At 38.4% G+C, this 23,683-nt stretch overlaps 1 protein-coding gene across 4 annotated transcripts in view; it reads left to right on the plus strand.

Annotated features, from left to right (window-relative positions):
• The window catches only part of calcoco2 (calcium binding and coiled-coil domain 2), an 86,608-nt gene extending 63,131 nt beyond the window's left edge, over positions 1-23,477 (plus strand). Inside the window, exons 7-14 of one of the 4 annotated variants that reach the window (XM_035407046.1) lie at positions 10,507-10,634; positions 11,571-11,661; positions 13,491-13,655; positions 13,770-13,931; positions 14,039-14,134; positions 14,390-14,567; positions 18,878-18,900; positions 19,985-22,919. In XM_035407046.1, coding sequence (XP_035262937.1) covers positions 10,507-10,634; positions 11,571-11,661; positions 13,491-13,655; positions 13,770-13,931; positions 14,039-14,134; positions 14,390-14,567; positions 18,878-18,900; positions 19,985-20,143 — 1,002 coding nt within the window. In that variant the 3' untranslated portion in view covers positions 20,144-22,919. Of the gene's footprint in view, positions 1-10,506; positions 10,635-11,570; positions 11,662-13,490; positions 13,656-13,769; positions 13,932-14,038; positions 14,135-14,389; positions 14,568-18,877; positions 18,901-19,984 lie in introns of all 4 variants that reach the window. The other 3 variants (XM_035407048.1, XM_035407047.1, XM_035407045.1) reach the window with 3 other exon arrangements.
• The last annotated feature ends 206 nt before the right edge of the window (positions 23,478-23,683 follow it).

Here is a 23,683-nt window from a genome sequence, read left to right on the forward strand (position 1 = left end):
CATAATTAATGTGTAATCCAAATTGAGAACACTGAGGCATTCTTGCCACATTCTTGATTGTCTTTCTCTTTCTCTTTGGGAATAACTGAGATAATTGCCTCCCTTCAAGAGGGTGGAATTTATCCTTTCTGTAAGATCCAGTTAAATGTGTTAAGTAATAATGGAGATAATTGTGGCTTTAAAGACTTGGAGCACTCTGTGGTAAAACCATCTGAGCCTAGGGACTTTCCGATCAGAATTAATTTAGAGATTCAATTCTTTGGCAGAAATTGGTTGTACTAGATTTTCATTTTGTGAGCTTGTGAGTATGGGTAGTTCTAAAGAACTTAAAGGAGTAACATGGTGGTTGAACGTGACACTTCCCAGTTGTCTTTAGGCAACAACAAAACAAATGTGCATAATTTTTTTATTATTCAGTCATTTCAATGTACTTTAAAATGTATTTTTCTAAGCCTAAATTTCCCACTATAAAAGTTCACCCGAACCATCTGGGCATGGTAATGAGAACTGTCAGTTAGCTATGATTGACAGACCGTGCCCCGTTACCATAGCTACCCCCATGATAAGCGCTCTTTTTGGGAGTTCTTTTCACAAGCTAGCTAGCTTAGTAGTATATCAAGTATCGATAGATAGCTAAGATAAGGACGTTGACTTATATCCAATTATAATTTTTGCTATCTAGCTAGCCAAGTTAAGATAAAAGCACAACTATAACGTCCTCATAAAAGCAAACTAGCTAGCTAACGTTATCGAAAACATTGCCTTATGAAAGTAAACTACCTAGTTAGCTAACGTTAACTAGCTAGCTAAATGAATATAACCAGAAATAATATAATAGTCCTTAAAAGGCACTCTAATTTAAATGAACCTAACGTTAGTCAAATATTTGCATTGTCTTGCCCGTAAGCCAGCGGCGCAAACTATGGGTCTCGAGTTATCCATGGGTTTACGGGGCGTGGAAAGGGGAGTGGTTACTGTGTTCGTGACGCACCAAGTTGACAACTTTCTCAACCGGTTGAAAATAGGACGATAAATTTAAAACGCATATTTCTCCAAAAATACAGAACGGACATATTTAATACTTTACTCATTGTGTTTCTTCAATGCCTCTTGTGCAAATAGCACATAAAACCAAGAAAGTGTGAAAATCACCATGGTACTCCTTTAAGAAAGTGTCGATATGGGTCTCATTGAGGGCCTGGGGTTGAGAATGTTTCAAAACTCTCTTGAATTTTTCCTATTTTATTTTAGACAATTTTTGTTTTTGAGTTCTTTATTTTATAAATTGTATTTTCCACTTGTTGTTTGCGTACGCTAGAAATTTCGCTGATTTGCCTCCTACTTCATAATACTTTTGTTTCAGGAAAATAAACTTTTACTAGGTTTCCAGTGTATATATATCGTTAATTTCACTCTGTAGTTTTTTTATTTCCCATTCCAAAATGGAATTTTGTTTTATTACTGTCAGCTAATTGTAGCCGTTTTAATTTTCCCTGAAGATCCGCCAATCTTTGCCCTTCAAGTTTCTTCATATATGTAGTAATGGAAATAATTTTCCCTCTCATTACAGCTTTCAGTGTGTCCCACAGGATTACTGGTGATACTTCCCCAGAATCATTAAGGTCTAGATAGTCTTTTGATGTCTCCCTTTAGTCTCTCCTTTATTTCTGGATCGTTGAGTATATTCAAATTTAGTTTCCATAGTGTTTTCCTTGTTTTCCTTTCTAGAATTAGAGACATAGAAATTTGGCTATGGTCTGACAGATCAATCGTTGCGATATTTCAATCCCTTATCTTGAATCTAGCTGTGCAAAATATGAAAAAGTAGTCTATCTTTGAATAAACTGAATGCGGGAAAGAATAGCGTGTGTAGTCTCTACTAGTAAGGTATGTTTCCCTCCATACATCTATAATGCCCAACCCTTCCATCAATGATTTCACTTTCCTAGTTAGAGGTCTATTCTGAATAACTGCTCCTGAAGAATCTAGTGTAGGGTTTAGCCTGATGTTAAATTCCCCCCCCCCCCCCCCCCCCCCCGCATATTACCACACCCTGAGAGTTGACCATTAAGTCAAAGATGCGTCTGTAAAATAACCATTCACTTCCCGGTGGAGTGTAAACATTTAATAATGTTATCTCAGTCCGTTCTATTCTCCCTGTGATCTTGACAAATCTTCCACCTTCGTCCTTAGTCTCTGATATATGTTCATAATTAAGTGTACTTGATATAAGAGTAGCAACTCCTCTCTTGTGGCTTGACTTATATGAAGAAGAAAATACATGCCTAAAACCCAGCCTTTTTAATTCTGCATGTTCAAATTGACTCTTGTGTTTCTTGGAGGAAAGCTATCTGTGCCTTCTCTTTTTTCAATTTTGACAAAATCTTACTTCTCTTAATTGGATTCAAAACCCCATTGACATTAAAGGAAATTATTTTCACAGATCCACCTTGCATTTTGTTCTAACTGAAGTAAAATGATCACTCTTCCCTTCTAGATAAATAGTAAGCAATCCCTTCTCAACAAAAAAACAAAACCAAAAAACCGAAACTAAGATAAGGAATGTTTTGAACATAGAACATTTTAACTTTTTTCCAGACTTCCAACAGTGAAGTACTTTCACTGACCTGCCTCAACTCTGAGGTATAACCTCAATTTCCTACCTGGGTAAGAGGGCCCTCTACTATGATAACAGCCATGAAAACTTCCCTCTTATTTTATGTCTCGACCATGTCTCTATGATTTACATTGTTTTGTCTATTTTGTTTACTCTTTTCAGACAGTCTACTTCAGTTTTAAATTAGTCTTGCAGTTTTTCTTTGTAGCCTAGTACTCCGTTGGCCCGAGTCGTGCGCCGCCCCTGCACTGGCTGCCATGTCCACCTCTGAATCCTCTCCAGAAGTGATTCCGGTTGTGTGATTACTTTTATCAGCAATCCCTGGTCCGCTAGGTCTGACATTGCCTCCTCCACCGTTTCGTAGGTTCTCATCCCATCTTCATAGAAGACTCTCAGCCAAGCTGGATACAGGGTCTGGAATCTTATGTTGTTTTCCTTCAGGACCCTTCGTGCCTCTGCGTATTCCCTCCCTCTAACTAGGATTCCCGGAGCATAGTCATGGTCAAGGCTGATTTTGCAGTTTTTCCACGGGAAGCCTTTCTTTTTCCATGCCAGTTTAGGCACTTCCTTCATTCTGAAACTGAGGAATTTGACTAGAATCGATCTGGGCTGGGCGCTTATCGGAGGTTGCGGTGCTAATGCCCGGTGAGCTCTTTCTATCTGTAGGTCCTTCGTGTCGGGAATATCAAGGTTCTCTCTAAGCAGCTTCTACACGAAAGGAATCACTGACCTGGGTCCGCCTTCAGATCCTTTGGGTACTTCGTATATCCTCACGTTTTCCCTCCTTGAGTGCCTCTCTTGTTCTGTTAGCTTCGACTAGAGCTGCTCTTGTATTTTTAGCACCTCTGCTAATGCCTCTTCCGCATTTTGCAGCCTCTCCTCATTCCCTACAATCCTCGGTTTGGCTTCATCTAGCCTCGAATTCATTTTTGCAATTTCTCCTTTAATGTCTTCAAGCTGTTTTTTGTTGTCTTGCCTGAAATCGCGTATCTCTCTGAGGATCAGTGTCAGGTTCACCGATTCTTCCGAACCATCCATTTTGTCGTTGTCCTGGCTAGACGCGGGGGAGCTAGCATCCTCGAGTATCTCCACCTATTCTTAGACGCCATCCTCGCCCCTTCCTAAGTACAGTAAACGTAAGCCAATACTTCTATTATTTTGGCATATCCCAACTTTATTACTTATTTATTATTCATTTATTTGTCACGATTCATCACCGTGAACAATGGACACAAGAACGTTATGGTAGGTACCATTATTATAATACTCAATGTATTCTTGATACTGTACATCAGTTCTGTGCAGGCAACATTTTCAGTTCAACATTTTTCAGTGACATAAAATTATGTGGACAAAATTGGAAATAAATAAATCTTACATCTTCTGTGGGGCTCGATAGCTGGAGAGTAATTAGTTCAGTGTGAAGAAATTTTAGAGTGTAACAGTACTGTCCAAAATAATATAATTTGGCCAAGATAAATTAGTAGTTTTGAACTGACATTTGGTGCCAGAGGCTTATTAAACTGCAATACCTTGAGTAATGACTGGAGTTTGTGAGCTTCATAGAGAATGGCAATCCCTGGTCACCTGGTTCCACCCCTCAGAGCCTGGAACTGTGGTCCATAACTTGTGGTGGAAACCATGGCAGTTGGCGTACCACTCGGCCTCCTTCTCTGCTGGATATCCAACTGTTAAACAGCTTTTGAGTCCTGGATGAATTTGACTGTTCTTCAATGGCCGAGTTCTCTTCTCCATCACCAGCTGGGCCCACCCTCATCTCCTCTTCGTCTTCATTGCCCCTGGATGGTGTCGCTGGACTGGTTGATCCGCCTTCTCGTTCCTGCCGGAATCACTTAGCTACTGTACTACCTCCGGACAGACAGGATCATTGTAGGGCATCACCCTCCACCAACTTGTCACATTCATTTTCAACTGTGATCATCGGTGATTATAATCGGGAACGTGCAGCCAAATAAATTTATTGTATGGGAAATACTGATGGGATATGATTAATGTCAACAAATCAAGCAGTAGTAGTATTGTAGCCTAGCAACATTTGCATAATAGAATGCATCAACAAGAATGTGCATTGCCTATGCTATACTTAGCTGCACTTAGTCATAGTTCTTTGCAGCGGGTGTAAATTTTGAAAAAAAAAACAAACGTAGCTACGACTGACTTAACATTTAAGACCACCTTATTTAGCCCAGCTGGTGCTACCGGCTCCAGGTGTTTATCTCTGGTCCCGTTCCCACATTTTACTATGGGATGGGGCAGTTTAGCAGGCTACTGAGCCTACACAACTGGCTCTGCTTTGCCAGTAAAGCAAACAGTGTGGACTTGGACTACAATTTTAACCTTTTTTAACCTTTTCGGGGAGTAGTATAGACAGTTTGCACCAAAACCAGCTCGGTACACGGATACTATCAGCAAATTTGCAGGACAGCATTTTCTGTTCACACATACTCGAGTTTGGTGTTGCTGAATTCTGTTCCCCCATCAAATCATGTTCCCCGTAGCATTGCCAGGAACATGATTTCAAGAAAATAGTGTAAGAGGGTGCATGCTTTGAAATCAGCTCGTTCTCAAGAAAAACTCTCACGTCACTGGTGTTTCTACGGAATAGGACGAATACCAATATTTCTACATTTCCAGCGATTTGTGTATTTCTGATACAGAAATCCTCCGCACACCAGCTTGTCACCTGTTACACAATCACATCAGCTAATTTCATGGCTACAGATGATTGAGTTTCATCTGATTTTACTTGGAAAAACAAAATGTCTTTGTGTTCGTAACCTGAATGTCGTAATGTCAAATTCAATGTATAAGTTTAAAAGTTTTTTTAAATGTAAGATGACAAGCTAGACTACTTTAATGTCTTGGCTTTCATGATCTGTATTTCTTAATGTTAAAATTCAGAGTAAAAGGTACGTAAGGCTATTGTTGCACCTGCTATCTCGTGACTAACATTTGAAGTTGTTTTTCACAAAAATATGGTTTGGTGACACTCAAAATGTAATGGGACAGGACATAACTCTCTTGATGGTGTAGAGAGATAATTTGGGCATCATTAGAAAGATTACATTCTCCTCTTTCAAGTATTGTGTAAAACTGAAAATATACCAATGTGATTTATTTTGATAGAGCAGGTGACATTATTATGACATTATTATTATTATTGAAACATTTCAACAGCTCAAGTGAGCCTGACTGGATACTGTGCCCCCTTATGTTTCCTAGAAAGACAGACAGCTAATGCTGGTGAAATATCTCCCCATCCAGGGTACAATCACAAAATCTTACCATCCTACATCAAAATGTGTCCATTTAAATAGGGGGAAATGGGAAGCATTATCCGACAGCTGAATTCAGTTCCATCAGATACCGTTCCCCCTTATGTTTTTAAAGAAAGGAAGGTCTTGTGTTCAGGCAGCTAATGCCAGTGAAATATCTCCCCGTACAATCGCAAAGTGTCCCCCTCACTAAATGTGTCCAATAAGGTACAATATTCATTATGTAACAGTTATCATAGCCATGAACACATTAAGTTCAGTTCACACAGTAAGCATAGGCTAGGTCAGAAAGTTGCGGCAAGTCAAACTAGAAGGCATGATGACAAGCTTACAACATCAAGGTGATGATACAAGTGCAATATAAGTGCTGGATGGAGATAGAAGTGTAACATGAAAGTGCTACAGGACCAACTTAGAAGGATACAAGTGATGAGAGTGATCCCTGCAGAGTAGTGATAGTTAATCCACTGTACTGTCTTGTGGGTTAAAAGCGTAATAGCTGAAAATGTATTTCACCCAGGGAAGCTTTTAGAATTTTTCTATTAATTTAACCAAGCTTATGCAAATCAAACATACTGGTGAAGTGGGGCTTTAACAAAGCGGGCAGAAAAAGTATTAAAAAAACAAAATCAAAAAAAAAAATTTCAGCGTGACACATTCTGTAGTTTTTTATTTCATTGGGGTTCATTGCATATAGTAGTTCATAATGAAGATGAAGAACAGTTTTTATTTCAGCTCAGTTTGCTTAAGTGATATTGTGTCTGCTTTAGACTGTTAGCTTCATTATGCTGCTCTTTTTGTTGACCTTTCTAAGGTCTTTGATACACTCGACTATTCCATGTTATTACACAGAATTTCACTTATCGGATTCGACAATATTGGTTCCATAATTATCTCTCAGACAGATGTCAGTGTGTGAAAGTGGGTGGTATACAGTCTGCGTTTTTAACAGTTATCAAAGGGTGTTCCTCAAGGGTCCATACTGGGCCCAGTGCTGTTCATCATTTACATTGTTAAATTTTCAAATGGCTGTAACTTTCGTTTTTATGCAGATATACAGTTCTCTGTTGCTTTTCCCTCTCTACCCCCTTGGTCATTGGAAATCTGCTGCTTGCTTTTGTTGCTTTGCAAACAGCACTCCTAAATCTTAAACTTGTTTTAAATAGTGATAGAACTAAGTGCATGTTATTTACCAGATCAATAAAAAAATGTAGACAATCTCCAGATATGTGCCCTTGATGATACTCCTAGTGATGGTACACTAGGAGTGGTACATTATAAATACTTGGGTATCTTGATTGATGATAAATTCACTTTTATGTTCCACATAAGCAATCTGGTAAAAAAGCTGTGGGTGAAGCTTAGTTTCTTATATAGGAACAGATCTTACTTCCTTACGTTCACCAGAAAGAAGTTTACCCCTTTGTGCAATGCCTCTAGTGGTCGGCATGCCAGTGTGCCTAGATTGCTCAATTCAGACATTCTGTGCTCCTGCAACCAAATTATGAGTTGAAAAAACTGTGTTCTAGCTTTATTAGTAGACGATTCAGGACAACTATGCTGAAGACAGAGTTTCTACACACCAACATTGTCTCGCTGGTCGCCATTTACCAAGCATCCCCTCCCTGGAGTCTCATCTGTAACTACACCCCGCACGCATGACACACTGGACAATAATGTCTATCTGGGCATACACAAAAACATTCTTTTACCACTAAAAATGTATTCCGTCATAGCAACAAGAGAAGGCCAACAATAGCCGAAGGTATGCCATTAAAGCTGTGAAAAACACTGCTGACTGAACACTGAAATAAACAAGAGGAATTTGTAAAAAATTATACCTTGTCATTCTGCTGTCAATATCTGACTAAATATGGAATAAATATACATCCTTACCATTGATTTTACGCATTTTGATTTCCCTTTCGAGACTGAGTGGTCATATATGTATTGTCTTGGACAATTTGTTTCTGAAATATATGCTCATTTGTGATGCATGGGTACTTTCCAAAATAGCTGTGCGTAATACCACATGTTTCCGGTATTGTCACCCCTTGTGGAACAATCTGGCTTGATCGACAATTAATCAATGTATAATATGTCTGATTTTACTGTAATAGCATTTTATAGCTCAGCTAACCGAAGGTTTCGTCTCATTATCGCTGCATTATGCATTCACTCTGTGGTAGCAGTAAAAGACACTGCACCTGGCAAAACTTTATTGATGCCTTTCATCATTTCTTGGAAAATATTATTATTCTTGAGAACTTCTGAGCATGGCTTAGGCGTATGTTTGCTGATAGACCTAGCTTATATGTTGTTTTCTGAACTCAGTCAGAACTGGGGAACGACAGCATTGATTTTGTCTCTGTTCTCTATCTACTGAACACAGATAAGATTTCATCATCCAAATGTAAGTGTTTCTGCTGAAAATATTTAAGTTATATATGTTATTTTTGAAATTGAGTGTCTTTAAACAGGTTAGTTGTATTTTATAATGAGGATATTTCACACTGTAACGTAAGCGTTTGTCGGTTTGCTAGGTAGTGTTTGTATTTAATGCACTAGATGTGACCTGAACTGGAACATTGCCAAAACGTGCTGGACGGTTGAATATTGTTTTAATGTTGTCCCATATATACAAGAAAACACTACATAGTGTAGAGTACAGAAAAACATACAAGAGTTCATGATTACACATTTAGGTACTGTACCACAGTGTGATAATGTTTTTGCATTCTTTTTTATCTTATATCAACGTTTCATATTAAACATTCATAAGGGGCACATTTACATGCTTTATAATGGACAAAAAGCTTTTTTTTTCATTTTTGGAGAGATTTTGGGTATGTTTTTGGACTGCCTGGATATTTTAGACCACTGCACTGACAGAACGCTTGCAATTCCCACTTGAAAATGATGCAACAGTGAGTTTCTTGAGTCAAAACAGTTGATTTGTAGTTAAATACATGATTATGTTGTGATTTACAGAAAAGCGTAATTTAGATATTTTGGATAGATTTGGAGATACTGGGTACACTGTTTAGTTTTTGCTTTGCAGATCTTTTGTAGTTCTACATACCCACCCTTAGATTTCATGAACTGGTGGTCAAGGAGTTTTTGATCCAGGTCATGTATAGTTTAACCTGTTTTATATATGTGATCTCGCAGTATTTCATTGCAAACTAAAAAAGAGCAAATTCATTTTAGCTTTTTTACCTAGACAATTGCCTTTGTGGCACTTTATTTCTTCCTAAATTATGAATATAAACTAACTTTACTTTTAGTCTAGAAAGATATGCCTTATCAGGAACGTTCCCAAGATTTTCTGCTTTTTCAAGTTCTTAAAGTTTCTAATCTGGCTTTAATCTGTTTAAATTTTTGTCTTTGTGCACTTTTACTATTTATTTTATATCTATTTATTATTACTGTTATTTTGTATATATGTACATATATATATATATATATATTTTTTTTTTTTTTTTTTTTTTTGGTTTTTCATTGTTGTTTTAGTTGTATTTTGTAATCTTGTCACCATTGTAAATGAGGGCTCATTTCCTCAATGTGTCTTCTGAGAATTAAATAAAGGTTGATCTAGCTAGATATAATCTAGGACTATCCGTCTAGAGCCACCAGTTTGTTTGTAGCTGTTCTTAAGTGCGGATTCTAAATCAGCACTATAGACCTGTCTTTTCAGCAGCATGGAGCTACTTTTGAGATAGCTGCGTAGTTCTGATCCAGAATCAGTCTTTAAAAACAGGCAGACCCAAACAACTGCTGGTTGTAGTCTGTGACTAGTTTTTTTTTTTTTTAAACCACAAACATTTTCACCAGACACTGGGTTTGATTGTGGCTGACGGTGTATTTAAGCCTTTCTTCACACATTGTTCTACCACAGTCAATATTGCAGCGACTTTACTGCTGACCTCACCTAATCTAGTTATCATTCAGACACAAGAGTAGTTGTTAGCAGCTTTAACTAACCAGCTAAAATGACAACACATATTACATCACATTTTAACGTTACAGGATTAAACACCTTACCCTCCCGTGCATGTACAGTGACCAGAACATACTTCCCTGCTTCTTTGAACAATAACCCAGGTGCCATAGCTTTTTTTGAAGCGTTTGGTTAGCCTCAGCCTCTCTATATACTACATGTAGGTCATTATCTACATATTTAGTCATAACTTTCCCAGAGAAAAAATAATTGTAGGTGTCATGACTTTTATAAGCCCTGACCGCTTCTCTAGTGTAAACACACTCTGTCTCCACCAAGTAATGATATACATTAGGGTAACTGATGTGAGGTAAAAATGTAAAATCTTCTGAAAACAAACGTTTTACTTTATAACTTTATCAAGAGGGTCAGGTAAGACAGACAGATGCTGCTGGTATCGCTGTTTCTATTTCTTTGGTAGATCCTTCTAATATTTGCTGGACATGTTCATAACTTAACGCTAGCAATCTAGCTAGAAAACATTGAAACCAGAAGTCATAAAGGGCTAGAATTACCACGCATGTGTGCAACTCTTTGTTTATGGCCACCTTTTTTAAAAAGTCAGTTCTTCTGTCTTGTTCCCTTGGTCCCAGGTGCTCCAGCAGAGTGTATCCACCTGGCAGGAGAAGTATCAACAAGCTATGACCAAAATTAACCTGCTGAAGCAAGAGCGAGCAGAGCTGAAAGAAAAAATTGCAACACAGGAGGCTGAGGTCACACAGTGAGTTACTGATACAGCCACCAGAGCCGGGCAAATTGGGTAGCTAAGAGCCCTTTGATCCCTCCGCCTACCTGTTTTTTTTTTTTTATCAGAATTTGCATCTCCCTGTATTGTCATTTAAATATTACATTAAATAGACTATTTAGGAAACCGAGCAGCTGAGTCAACCTGCTATATTACTTTCCTGGAGAAGTTTACATAGGATGTACTCTTGACATAGGGGTCAACATCCACCTCCTCACGTGATTAACTACTGACCTCTCGTGAGCCAGGTACATTCTCCACTACCTCTCATAGAACTGCTAGCTCCCCCTGCAGTAAGCCTAAGCGTAGTGACACCCCAAGCTCTTATTCAATAATTCCGGTCATAATCACTACCAGACATAACACCAAACAAACTTATGGCGTGAATTTTAACAATCTCAGATCTCTATGCACACATAAACCATCAGCTGCTAATCCACCCCTGAAGAGAACTTTTCCAGTGTCCCTGAATATGGCACTTTTGAATGTTAGATCTCTTTTAAACAAGACATTTCTTATTAATGACCTGATTTTAGATAATAATATCGATTGCATGTTTTTAACTGAGACATGGTTTAGTACAGATGGATCAGCAACTCTTATTTTTATGACAGCGTTTCCTCAGTTCCTGTTTTATTCAATGCTGTTATTATTGAGTGTTTTATTAATTTACAAAATCATTGCTTTGCATATGGAATCGGGGGGGGGGGGGGAGTTTGTTGTATTGTGTTAAGCACTTTGTGTTACATTTAACTTGTATGAAAAGTGCTATACAGATAAAGTCTGATTGATTGATTGATTGATCTTGTTGTAAGGTCAGATGGGAACACAACTAAGATGGAAGACTGGAAGTTGTGACATCTGTGTGTTACTGTGGTCACTCCTCTCTCTTTCTCTCCTAAATGACTCCAGGCTAAGTTCCCGCATAAGAGAAATGGATCAGGAGAAGCAGCAGAACCTTGAGGAGCTGCATAAACAGCATGATCACATCATACTGTTGCAGGTCTGTTTATCGCAGCTTCTGTTCCCTGAACAACACTAGGACGTCAGCCTGTCTGTGGCATCTAGTCAGGGTGTTTAGTCATTTTTGTGTGTGTCCATGTGTGGTTGTGTGGGTGCAGGTCAGGGTGTTTAGTTATCTTGGTGTGTTTAGCCGCGTTTCCACCGCAGGAACTTTACCCCGGAACTAAGAACCTTTTGAGGAACTCAGTGCGTTTCCACCGCAGGAACTAGGGTCTAAATTTAGTTCCGGGGGCTTTATTTTACCCCCCAAAAAGGTTCCTGCTCAGGGGGTAGTACTTTCCAAAAGTACAGGAACCTTTGGGGTGGGGTGCAAGCACTGAAAATTTCTGATTGGTCGACTACTTGCAGTGTTATTTTTTTACTTTCAGCCGCCATGTTTAAAAATCTCCAGCCGCAAACCAATTTATTTTCATAATAACTTAAAATCAAACTTGTATGTTATGCGGCGCAGTAGCCTAGTTTTGGTTATAGCCTGCCAACGTCTTGGAATTATAACATGTGCTCTTCTGTTCTTTTATTGCTTTAGTATTCGTTTTATAAAATGCTAAGCATTCGTGCTGGGACAGCATATTACGTACCAAAACATTCAAACGGATTAATTCGGTTGCTGAATATTTTCTTCCGGATTTTCTTTGTTAGCCCGTTGTAATTGACTCAAAACGTTTGATACAGTTATGTGAGGTATGCGGTAGTTCTGCGTAATTCACATTGGTGTTAGCCTACAGTAAAAGCAAATTGGAAATCACCTTCCGCACTTTTTGTCAGGGTAAAATAACAGGTTAATTCTAGTAATCGTCCCTTTAGCTTTTTCAGACTGCCGTAATTTTACTCTGCCATTCTTAAATTCCACAAAAAGACCAGGAAGACTATGGACTAATTTATGGTGCATGGTTCGCATCTGGAGGGCACACTTCGCTGCTCGGCTAGCAGTAACTTCGAAGGAAAGCAAACGGTGGCTGTACCACTGCTAATTTAAATTTTCACGCAAGTCCAAGTTTTCGTTCTATTCTTGTCATTTTGCGATTAGCCTATATAGAATTGACGATGAGAAAGTAATCAAACAGCAAATTGTTTACAACGTGTGCATGTTTTCTGCTGTTGTTTCCAGTTATATTGGAAATGTGAATGCATTCTGTCGCTTCGGATGTCAAGACATGAAAGCGAATGTTCGCATAAAAGCATAATGAATGTGTTTGAGATTATATATAAAACAGTTACAATCTGACTATTAGCCTGTTATATCCTATTTGTTAGTTTTGCTTGACAACGGTAAACTATGCCCAAACGGCTGCAGAAGAATATTTCAATTCCAGGTGATTAAATCGATAAAAATCAATAAATACAAAAGTAACCATATATAATCATTGTTAGTAACCCGTTGTATAAGTGGAATAAACCCCTCCGGGCTGTCCCGGTTATTAGAAAATAATGTAGGCTACTTCGGTGGTAGTATGGGTTACAGAAGAAATCATAGGACAGATGGACCGACGACAACGTCGCTTTTCCATACGTCAGTGGGCTAATTTGCCTACTCTTCGTGGGACTTCAGACCGCGGTGGAAACGCAGACAACCATGGGCGGAAGGAACCTTTTAGTTCCTTGAAAAGTAGTCCTGGGACTAAAAGTTCCGGGTACTTTTGGTGGAAACGCGGCTTTTGTGTGTGGTTGTGGGAGGTTGTGCGTGTGCAGGCCAGGGACATGTATGTGTTCATGTGTAATTGGTTATATGTAGTTGTTTGTGAGAACGGGAGAGAGAGAGTCATTTAAAATTGAAGACCATATTCCAGCCCTGCCCACTCTGTCCATCAGGTGGACCTCCAGAGCAGCCAGAAAGAGACGGTGAAGCTGGCAGGGGAACTGCGGGAGCTGCGTGCACAGGCAGAGGCGGCAGAAGGACTGTGCCGTGAGAATCAGGCCCTGCAGAGGACCCTGTCCGAACAGGACGGAAAGGACAGAGAAGACCTCGAGAAACTGGTTAGCCACGCTCCACACGAAAGGTTTCCTCCTGGTGACAGCCCCTCCAGACTGCATTAGCATTAAGGTCACCTTGTCTGTCTACATGTGCGGTGTGATGTTCTTACTTGTCAGCTACAGGAGGTGAAAGAAGAGCTACGCAAGGAGAGACAGAGCAGTGAGGAGTCACGCAGGCAGACCGGCCGAGCCCTTCAGGAGCTGAAGGAAGCAAAGGAAAAACTGGAAAATTTGGTCAAGGATTTCCAGGAGAAGGATAAGCTGAGCAGCGAACAAGAGGTTTTTTTAGGAGCACAGCATATGTCTGCATTCCTCTGTAGCTAAGCATGTTGAGTGCAGAGTGTTGAGACTGAACCTAGGCCAACCTAGTTTCCTCTGCCCCTCAGAAGCAGCTGATGGATTTACAAAAGATCCTTGATGAAGAAGTCAACATGGCAACAATTATGAGAGTCGAGAAGGACAAGCTGTCCCAGGACAACCAGGTAACCCATGACCTGCCACCTCCCCCCCCCCTCCTTCTGTGCCTTTGTGCACATTAGTCTATACACTCCAGCCCAAGCTCAGGAGAAAAACTGGTCACAGAAAAGCTAAACGTGTATGTTCATGTAAAGATCATGTTCATGTAAAGGGCACACATCTGTCAACTGTGATTGTATGGCTTTGTGTTTTCTATGTATGAAAGTGGAACTTTGTGATGAGATTGTGAACTTCCTTTGTTTCCTTAATGTCCCCATCAGGAACTGAAGAGAACTATTGAAAAACTGTGTGAAGAGGTGGCACACCTCAAGTCCTTGTCTGCTCCTTCCCCTATTTCCTTTCAACACTCTAACCCTTACACTTCATCACATGTTACCCTTGGATCCCAGAACCCAGAGGCTGACCCACTCCTCTATGGGAACCCCTTTGAAGCTCCAGGTAATTTCACTCTCCAAACTTAGTGTTACTTTTATTCTTAATGTAGGTTGCTATGTTAAGCCAGAGCAAGGGCCAATCAGTACATACTAAAATACATACATATAGTAAACCTCTCATTCCTTTAACCTCCTGTGGACAGCTTTGTAGGACAATTTGGTCATGAATGATACTGCATTTTAAGTTTTCTTTTTAGTTTTGCTTTCAAGTTTACATGCAACCTTAGATATGCTAAATTAACTATATTAGAATCAACTTAATTGCATAAAAGAATGAGAGACAGAGAATGACAGGGGAATTGACAGTTATTGAAATTACTGAATCATTTAAATAAACCATCATTGTTTAACGTTTGAGTATTTGCTCATGGTTAAAGGGGAAGGAAGCGAGCGTAGATAATGTCGGTTCAGTACCGCTGTCCTCTGCCTCGGCATTCCCGTGATTTGTTTTGTCTGATGTTTTTTTTTTTTTGAGGCATTTTTGAGAGAGACTGGCAAGATGTGTGCAGACAATCTTGCCTACATAAGAACTGGTGATGATAGGAGGGGCCAGGCGGTGAAGCCTAGGAAGTAACGGGGAAACCGTCTCTACTGCGCATACTTCAGGGCGCTTAATTGCTGCTCATTGAAGTTAATGTAGAAATCCAAGGTGATTTAACAACCAAGGAAAACCTCATCTGTCCATTTTTTTGTGATTATAAATTTCATTATGTGCAGCAGTTTCTTAAACAATGGTTGTTGTGGTCCAGAAGTCTTGGGAAAATGTTTTGCCAATTCATCCTCAGTAGCACTGTATCTTAGCCTACAGTAGCTTACAGTGTGAATATAGTTTATTCCAATGATAATGTTTGATGTTGGATCGTTCAGACACATTTGCACATCCGCATTCCGTATCAACACAGAGCTCTGCAACAGATACATTGATCATCTGAACAAAAGTGTTAAGCCGAGTTGTGGAATTGCGAGGTGGACCAACTGGAATGTAGCCTTTGTAATTTAATTGGAGCAAATTTCATCCCACTATCTGTGGTGTTTCAATATCATTAAAATCCTTTTTCCTCAAATATATTGGCTTGTGCAAATTTATCGTCAATTTATCCTCTGTAGCACCCTACAGTAGCCTACAGTGCTGATGTAGTTTATTCCACTGATAATGTTTGATGTTTGATCGTTCAGCTGCTAAATAGCCTGCCAGAGGAGGGACAGACACATTCGCACATCCGCATTCCGCATCAACACCTGGCTATTGTCAGGCAGTGGGGGTGTGAAGACAAGTCAAACTCCAGTAAACTGCCCTCAAATTTAAAGTCATCCTGTCGGACTTGACCTATATTATTGAGTTTGTTTGTTTAACACCCATACGTTCACCCAACTCCTTAAAAAATGAAAACGTTTTAATTAGTAGACTAGCTGGCAAGTATTAACTATCACAAACACGTATTAACTATGAAGTCTCAATTTTCACCGTAGCCCGACTTGTTTCTGATACAGCATTGCTGCGCGATTGCTGTGGTCATAGCCTTTGAGTTAGATTTCTGTAACAAAGTGTGATGTGCCAATACGCGCCTGTCCTAATATCCAAGCTCTGCCACTGGGCAGTGGTTAAAGAAAACATGTTTTCACGTGTGTAGTGATTTATCGCCTATATAACAAAAATGCTATATTCCAGAAATACCTCTATTGGAATTGATCCAGCTGAGTACTTTATTTCAAGAAAATAGTTTTGCAACATAGACTGTTTATAATATGCATGAACTTGTTGTGGGAAGTAACAGAAGTAATAAAAACACAGCCTTTTAAATGTTTATCGACCACATATTTGTGTAAAAACCAAAGCAAGTGAAATCTCTGTTCACCCGGCAGGTTCCTTCTGTTTCGCAAATTAGTAATTAGAGGCGTAAATCGGACAGTCTGTCATCAAAGAAATTGATGAAGAGTGTTACATTAGGCCATCGGTCATGGTCATTACGTAGGCTTAAGATCATGTCTGCAGTGTGGTATGAAGCATTTTAGTTTTACAAATGGGTGTTTTTTTATTTTTATTGTTTAATTACGGTGAAAAGGAGACGCGTCTTTTCAATTCCCAGTTCCCAACCTGCTGCCAGTGTGAGATGATGCATACCCCAAGGGAGGTCAAACAGATTTTTCAGACAACAGAGTTTGACAGTTTATTTTTAATCCATAATAGCATAAATGCTACAGTATAATCAAATAATAATATATAAATCGATGACTTTCCAGAACATAAGAAAATAGTTGTTTCCTTTAATACGATGTTAAAAAATTAGCTGCTTCCATCAGCAAGTAATAGCCTAACTATCATTGGGGAGAAAGGATCTGTGTAGTTCTTGGCCATTCGTTTTTCGTTTCAGGAACAGAAATTAAAAAGCAAGAAATTATTGGGTGTTTGATACTCATTTTAAAACATAAATCGAATGACACGAGAATCAATTGGTTATTCGTGTTGCTGACTGATATTAAACATACTGAACTAGCTCTCGATTTTAAAGTTTATGGTATTATGTTCGGTTTGTATTATAACAAAAAGGTTAGATTTTTTTATAATTACCCAACTGACTTTGGTTCTTATTAAATCGTATTAAAGAAAACAGGTGTTATTTTCTGATAAGTTGGGTATTTATATGTTGCTATTTGAGGAGCATTTATGAAATTGTGAAAAATAAACTGTTTGCTGATAAATCGCCAAAACGGGTTTGACATCCCTGTTAGGGTCTTACGAGTTTTATGTTGCAAACTGCTGTAATTATTTTTTTTTAAAGAGAGTTACCAGATCCATAAAAATATTTGAATGGCTTCTATGCTGATACCAGCCCAACATCAGCTGGTATTTGGGCTTTATTTTTCCCAAGTTTCCAATGTTGTCTTAAAATCACAGAACTAAACTCATTTTAAGATTGTGAATCACCCCGAAATGCAATGCGGAGTGACGTCAAGTACAATGCAGAATAGTAGAAACTGTCCTTATGAGGAAATATTACACTCTGCTGCCCTCTACGGTCAGAACCCTGCATCCATTTCCTTCTGGCCGGCAGAACTGCTGCCACGGCGGCAAACGTGTCATCTGAAACCAGCGACCACTGTATATTTATCGATAATTATGCAGTGTAATTGGACATAATTCCATGAAAATATTCGAAATATGCTATAATGCTTTATGCAAATATGTGATCTCTTTACAATGGAATGAGTGAGAAATTGCTCAGCATTTGGCCATTCCAGCTGCATGTGTAAATTTTTTTAACACCTTTTTCAAAGAAAATAGCATGGCATATCGACCAATCTGATGTGAGCTGATTATAAATTCCTGTGATCAGGTGGCTGTTTCATATCTATGAATCACTTGGAGCATCCAGAATACAATGCCGTGTTAATGCAGCAACCAAGTTAGCACATTTGATATTAACTGCTTTGCACAAGCCCCCCTAGTGGTCAGGATGCCAGCATCGTGAAATTGAACTCAGTCATTCAGTGCTCCTGCAATCAGACTATATGTGGAGACAAGCTCTGAATTCTAGCTTTATTTGATGATGATACAGGGTAACTATGTTAAATACAGAGTTTCTAAGTGCCACCATTCTAGCATAGGTTGCCCATTTAACAAGCACCCCCTATCTGCAGTCTCATCTGCAACTATACTCCCCAAGCGTAACACACTGGACAATAGCGTATGTCTAGGAGTTTATAAAAATATTCTTTCACTACTAAAATTTTGTATTCCATCATAGCAACACGATAAAGCCTGCAATAGCTCGAAGGTATGCCAGTACAGCAGTGAAAAATGCTGCTTACTGAATAGTAAAATAAGCAAGATGCATTCTTATGTAATTGTACTCGTGTCAGTATCTGTGACTAAATATGGAATAAATATACAACCTCACCATTAGTTTTACGCACAGTGATGTCACTTGCAAGATTGAGTGGTCATATATTGTCTTGGACAATCTGTTTGTGAAATGTATCCATTCATTTTGCAATAGGGCTATGTGGTTGGACTAATCAAATCTGCAAAAAGAATACTCCAAAATGATGTCATTTTTGGGTTAAAATAAATTTCACAGTTTCAGAAAATTAACAATAGTGTTCATTTTTAGGTACACTATGCCTTTAATTGGTTCTCCACGACAGACCCTACTTGCAGACACTATAGTTAAATACATTGAAGTGTCTGCAAGCTTTGAGCTTTATCCAGTCTTAAAAGTAATGTCACCTCTTGATTTCTGTTTGTCAATTCAGACATGTTGTACACCCTGTTTTCTTGTGGTAATATATATTTTTTTAATTTTCCTTTTTTAGCTACTTCAAGCACGGAGGAACTGGTATGTATTGCCTCACAAATTTTCACAAATTACATCATCTTTGAGAGCTAAGAAATGAAAAACCTGTTGTAAAGGTTTGCCCAAAACCAAAACCTGCTCACAGCTACAGGATTGAGTACAATGCATTTTGAAAAAAGTCTGTTTGGTTTAAGGACAGCACACTAATCTGGTTGGGAAGCCCACATCTAGTCCATGAATATTTGGGTAACTGACATTGCAAAATCTACTTTACCAGGAGCACACCATCAAGTAAGTTATATCCTGCATTAGGAGCTCCTGTTTACATTTTGCTAGCCACTAGCAACAAGATTTCTTAGATTTTGTTCCTTGAGAGGTATGCAATATTCATTGACTTTACAATTGTTGCAGCCAATAACCAATAAAATAATTTGGATCTAGTAGTGGTCCATTGATAAAATGGGGATGGCATTCACTTTGTCAATTAGGCAGTGACTGAGTGAATAAGGGGCACCACTGTTTCTAGGATGGCTAATTAACAGCCAAATGAGGATAGGGGAGTGGACTCCTGTTAATAAACTCCTCAAAAAAAGTTTGGAAATTTGTGTTTGGTCGATCATATCTCTGTTGTCACTGTATTATTAGCATTGTATGTTACATCATTGGAAAGCCTGTTCATTTCCCTTTACAAAGATGTCCGAATTGGTAAGGATCATGCATTTGTGGGATGAGCAGCACAGCTGATTATGTGGGTGGGGTCCCAAGTGAAATGTGGAAAATTTCCCTGTCAGTGTCGAACAGTGTATTCTCCTGTTGGTATTGACTCTATTGTTTTGAGTTGTTGATTTTATATATGATTTTTGAGGAGTTTATGTTAGGGTCCCGAAGCCCACCAGGACCCCTTCCCCATTAAAGGTATTTACCTCTGGTAAAGCCTGCTTTATCTTCTGCAGCAGCTCCGGTATTATAGTATTATAATTTATTTTCCCAATAGTAGGTCCAGGATCCCTTTCATATAATCCTAATCCTAACCATGCAGTCTGAAAAGATACTGATCCTGGATCTGAGGTTTAGGAACATCAATTTTTCCTTCTCAGCTCCAGTCACTCTTCTCTCCTTTCCTTAGCTGATGATGTGCCGGTATTGCCAAGAGATCTTCCCGGATATCAGCAGGTCGGAGCTGGAGCAGCATGAGGAAAGCCACAGGGTGTGCCCCTTCTGCACACTCATCTGTGACTCCATGGATCAGCATGGCTTTGAGGAGCATGTCTACAGCCATGAGTAGGGTGATGTCCTAGAAGCACATCACTGCAACCCAAACAACGGCATTAAAATAGAACCTGAGATACATACTCTTAAGGAATGGAGGTTATTCAGAGCCTTATGTTTTAAGAGGCCCACATTTTGTAGCTATAAATTGTTTTATACCTTAAGGTTATACATATTTGATTATTTTTATTTTCAAAAAAGTATGGCGAGTGAGCAGTAAAGAAGTTGACCACATACGAATACAAATTAAGCAACCCCAAGACACTGGTATAGCAAAGCCCCTCTCCTAGAACTTGAATTCAAGCAGATGACATCCACATACCTACCAAAGTGATTTTGGCAATCAGTTAATGGAGGTCCAGCCTAGATCGATACATAGTAAAATATTATGTAATACTATAAGAAAAGCATAATCCACGATGAGGTGTGCAGTTGTATGATTTTAATACATGACACAGTGGCAAAGAACCATCTGAGAGAAAGTGAAGGGTGTTTGCATCCACAGATGTTTTAAAGCTAGTTCCCGTATGACATCTTACGGAACAACTGGTATCAACACTAGAATTGTGTGAATTTAGAATGGTTATCAGACTGTTTGACTGAACTGCTTGTAAAGTAAGGGCCATATTTACAAAGCTTTTTGCGACTATTTTGCAGACACGTATATGGTACATTTTGCCCCAGAAACATGCATCTTGTTTATCAGAGGCACACGGGGCTGGAAGCACAGTATTTGTGTGATCTGGGAGTGTTTGCAAGGTGTGCTTCCCTCCTTAATGCATATACATTTAAGGGAGGATTGCCCAAATAAAAGGCACAGATATTATCAGTGTGGCTGATTATGTATTCTGTTGAATTTACTTCCCAAACTTAAGTTTGCACAATTAATGAGGGCCTATTGGGTGCCTGGCACTGAAAATATTGGCTAAAGTCACAGAACACTCACAGCAAAGTTGTAAAAAATTGCAAAAATCAGAAAAAAGTATTAACTTATTAAATTAACCAATATATATCATGTGCAGCGGTCTCGGAAATAGTAAGCTTTTTGCCTTTAACAGAACATTGTTAGCAACCAAGAATACAGAGTATACATAAATTTCAGTACTAAAATAATAAAACATAGGGTTACTGTGTTTGTTTTTATTTCTTTAAAGTTAGATTTAGTACGTCGCAAGGTTTTTTGAGCGTCTGTTGTCACTGACGTTACCGTAGCTACAGGAAGAGCACACAAAAAATAATGGAAAGCATTAAACAGAGAAATTCACAGTCCTGCCGAAGACTAAAATAATGTAATATCTGTGACACCTGCGACTTCTGTGACAGCCATAGAAATAATTACTCTTCTAGATGAAATAAAACATGACCTAGAACCTACTGCACATTCCCATTCTATCCTGACAATAGTCATGCTCCTTTCAAAATGACTCTATCTTGCATCTGGATCAATTCAATCAGCAATTGCCGCCACAGCTGGATTATACGCATTTTGTTCTGCGCTGTCCATTTTTCTGGATATGCTCTTAAGTGGCACCAGAAGATTCATCAATTTCCCCACATTCAATGAACATATTCAGTATTAAATAAACTCTTACAGAGTTTATGAGTCCACTATGACCAGACACTGGACACTAGACATTTTACTGTGTATTCAATGCACATGATTAATCAAATATGTATTGCCTAAAAATAAAACATTTAATAAATACATTTTTTTTGCTTTGTTGTGAACCATCGCTGTACTAGTCTAACTAAGTAGTAGTTTAAAAATGGCTTAATGGCAACCCAATAGAATTGACCCATTTACTGTAGGAGTGTCCATCAAAATCACTTTGGCCACATTGTTCTGAACAAGCCAAAACATGAATGGTGTTGATAGCTTGAGAAACATGGCTGCTATAATAAAATTGATATTTATCATTGTTGGCCATTTTTCCATGTGAACAAATAACACTTAAAAATCTTCTTCTCATGAAGCATAATTCTGATCAAAATGGCATTTAGAACAAGAATACTTTGTTCTGACACTAACCCTAACTAAATTGCAAAGGAAAAGTTTGTTCAAAGATGGCAAAATGACAGCCAATCATATTTCAGTATAAATAAATTATCATACAATACAATGCCAAGTGAGCACCATTGCTTGGTCTGATTAATTCCAGACATGGTTTTCGACCTTGAAACATGTTCTGAATCGAAGGGCATGGCGTTCTGAACAAGGCAAAACTTGCATGGTGTCAATACCATGTACAATATAGCCACCAGTAGGGTTTTAATATTCAACATTCATTGGGGTTGTGGGGTGTTCAGGGTTGTGCTTTGAAGTATAAATCCATGATAATTCATGGTGTTGTTAGATGGACATGGTTGACTTGCAACAAGGCAAAGCTTGAATGGTGTTTTTATTAGGCCATTGTTCCATTTGAAAAAAATAGCGCTTAAAAATTTCCTTTCATGAAGCATAAAACTGGTCACATGACATTCTTTAAAAAAACCTTTCTGTGTGAGTTCTGCAAAAGATACATGACATAACAGCATAATTGGTCTACTGACAACTCAGAGCAACAAATGCTACCCATTTTGCTTTCTCAAAAATGAAAACATTACAAGCTGTGTTAAGTTCTTATAACTCCCAAAGGCTATGTAAATTGGTTTAAATTTTGACGACCAAGGAGGGGTTAATGCAAATACATCCTATTAGAGTTTATTACAGAGAAATTGAAAGCTACTGGCCAGGAAAATAAATGCTCAGTTTTTGCATCAGTGAAAATGACAAATATAATGCATGTATTGTGTAATATAGAGCTTGAGGTGTAATTGCTTATCCAACTGGAAGGTTCATACTGTTTGATGGACCAGTCAGTCTGTGACTCAATTATGGTTCTTCATCACTGGGGTTCTTCTGTACATGACAGCCAAGGACAAAAGAATTTTGAGAATTTTTTTATTTGATGAAGATTAGTAACCTATAGCACTTATCAGCAATTTTAGACATTTAGCATTATTTTATTATTCTTCATGTTCTTTGCTTTCTTGTTATTTTGTCTGATTTGATATATATGTTTTTTTTTTTTGGATGAAACCCTTAAAGTTGAATCCATTAATTTGGCTGTTAAATAAATTAAAATATATATTCACCCTTGAAGGTCGAAGATGAAATATGGAAATTTGTGTGTCCCAATGCAATTTAATGCAATTGTTTCGTATTATTTTGTCTGTTTGTTCGATTTTATCTCTTACTATGTGTGTATTGTATGTATTTTATGTTTGGACCCCAGGAAGATTAGCTGCACACTGTGTATTGCTAATGGGGATCCTAAATGAATAAATAAATAAAAAAACGAACATGTAAATTGAAACATTTGTGACTGTCTTATATTGTCTCATTAGATTTTTTTTTTTTGATGAAACCCTTAATTTAGGTCAGATTATTAATGTGGCTATTAAAGAAATGAAAATGTATATATCTTTGTGCCTTTTTTATGTTTTTTGGCTTACTTTTCATGATCAAGTCCTCTGTGTGTGTGTGTGTGCACGCGTACGTTCAGGTATAGGTGAA

This window comes from Anguilla anguilla, chromosome 2, assembly GCF_013347855.1.
Source record: "Anguilla anguilla isolate fAngAng1 chromosome 2, fAngAng1.pri, whole genome shotgun sequence".
NCBI lineage: Eukaryota > Metazoa > Chordata > Actinopteri > Anguilliformes > Anguillidae > Anguilla > Anguilla anguilla.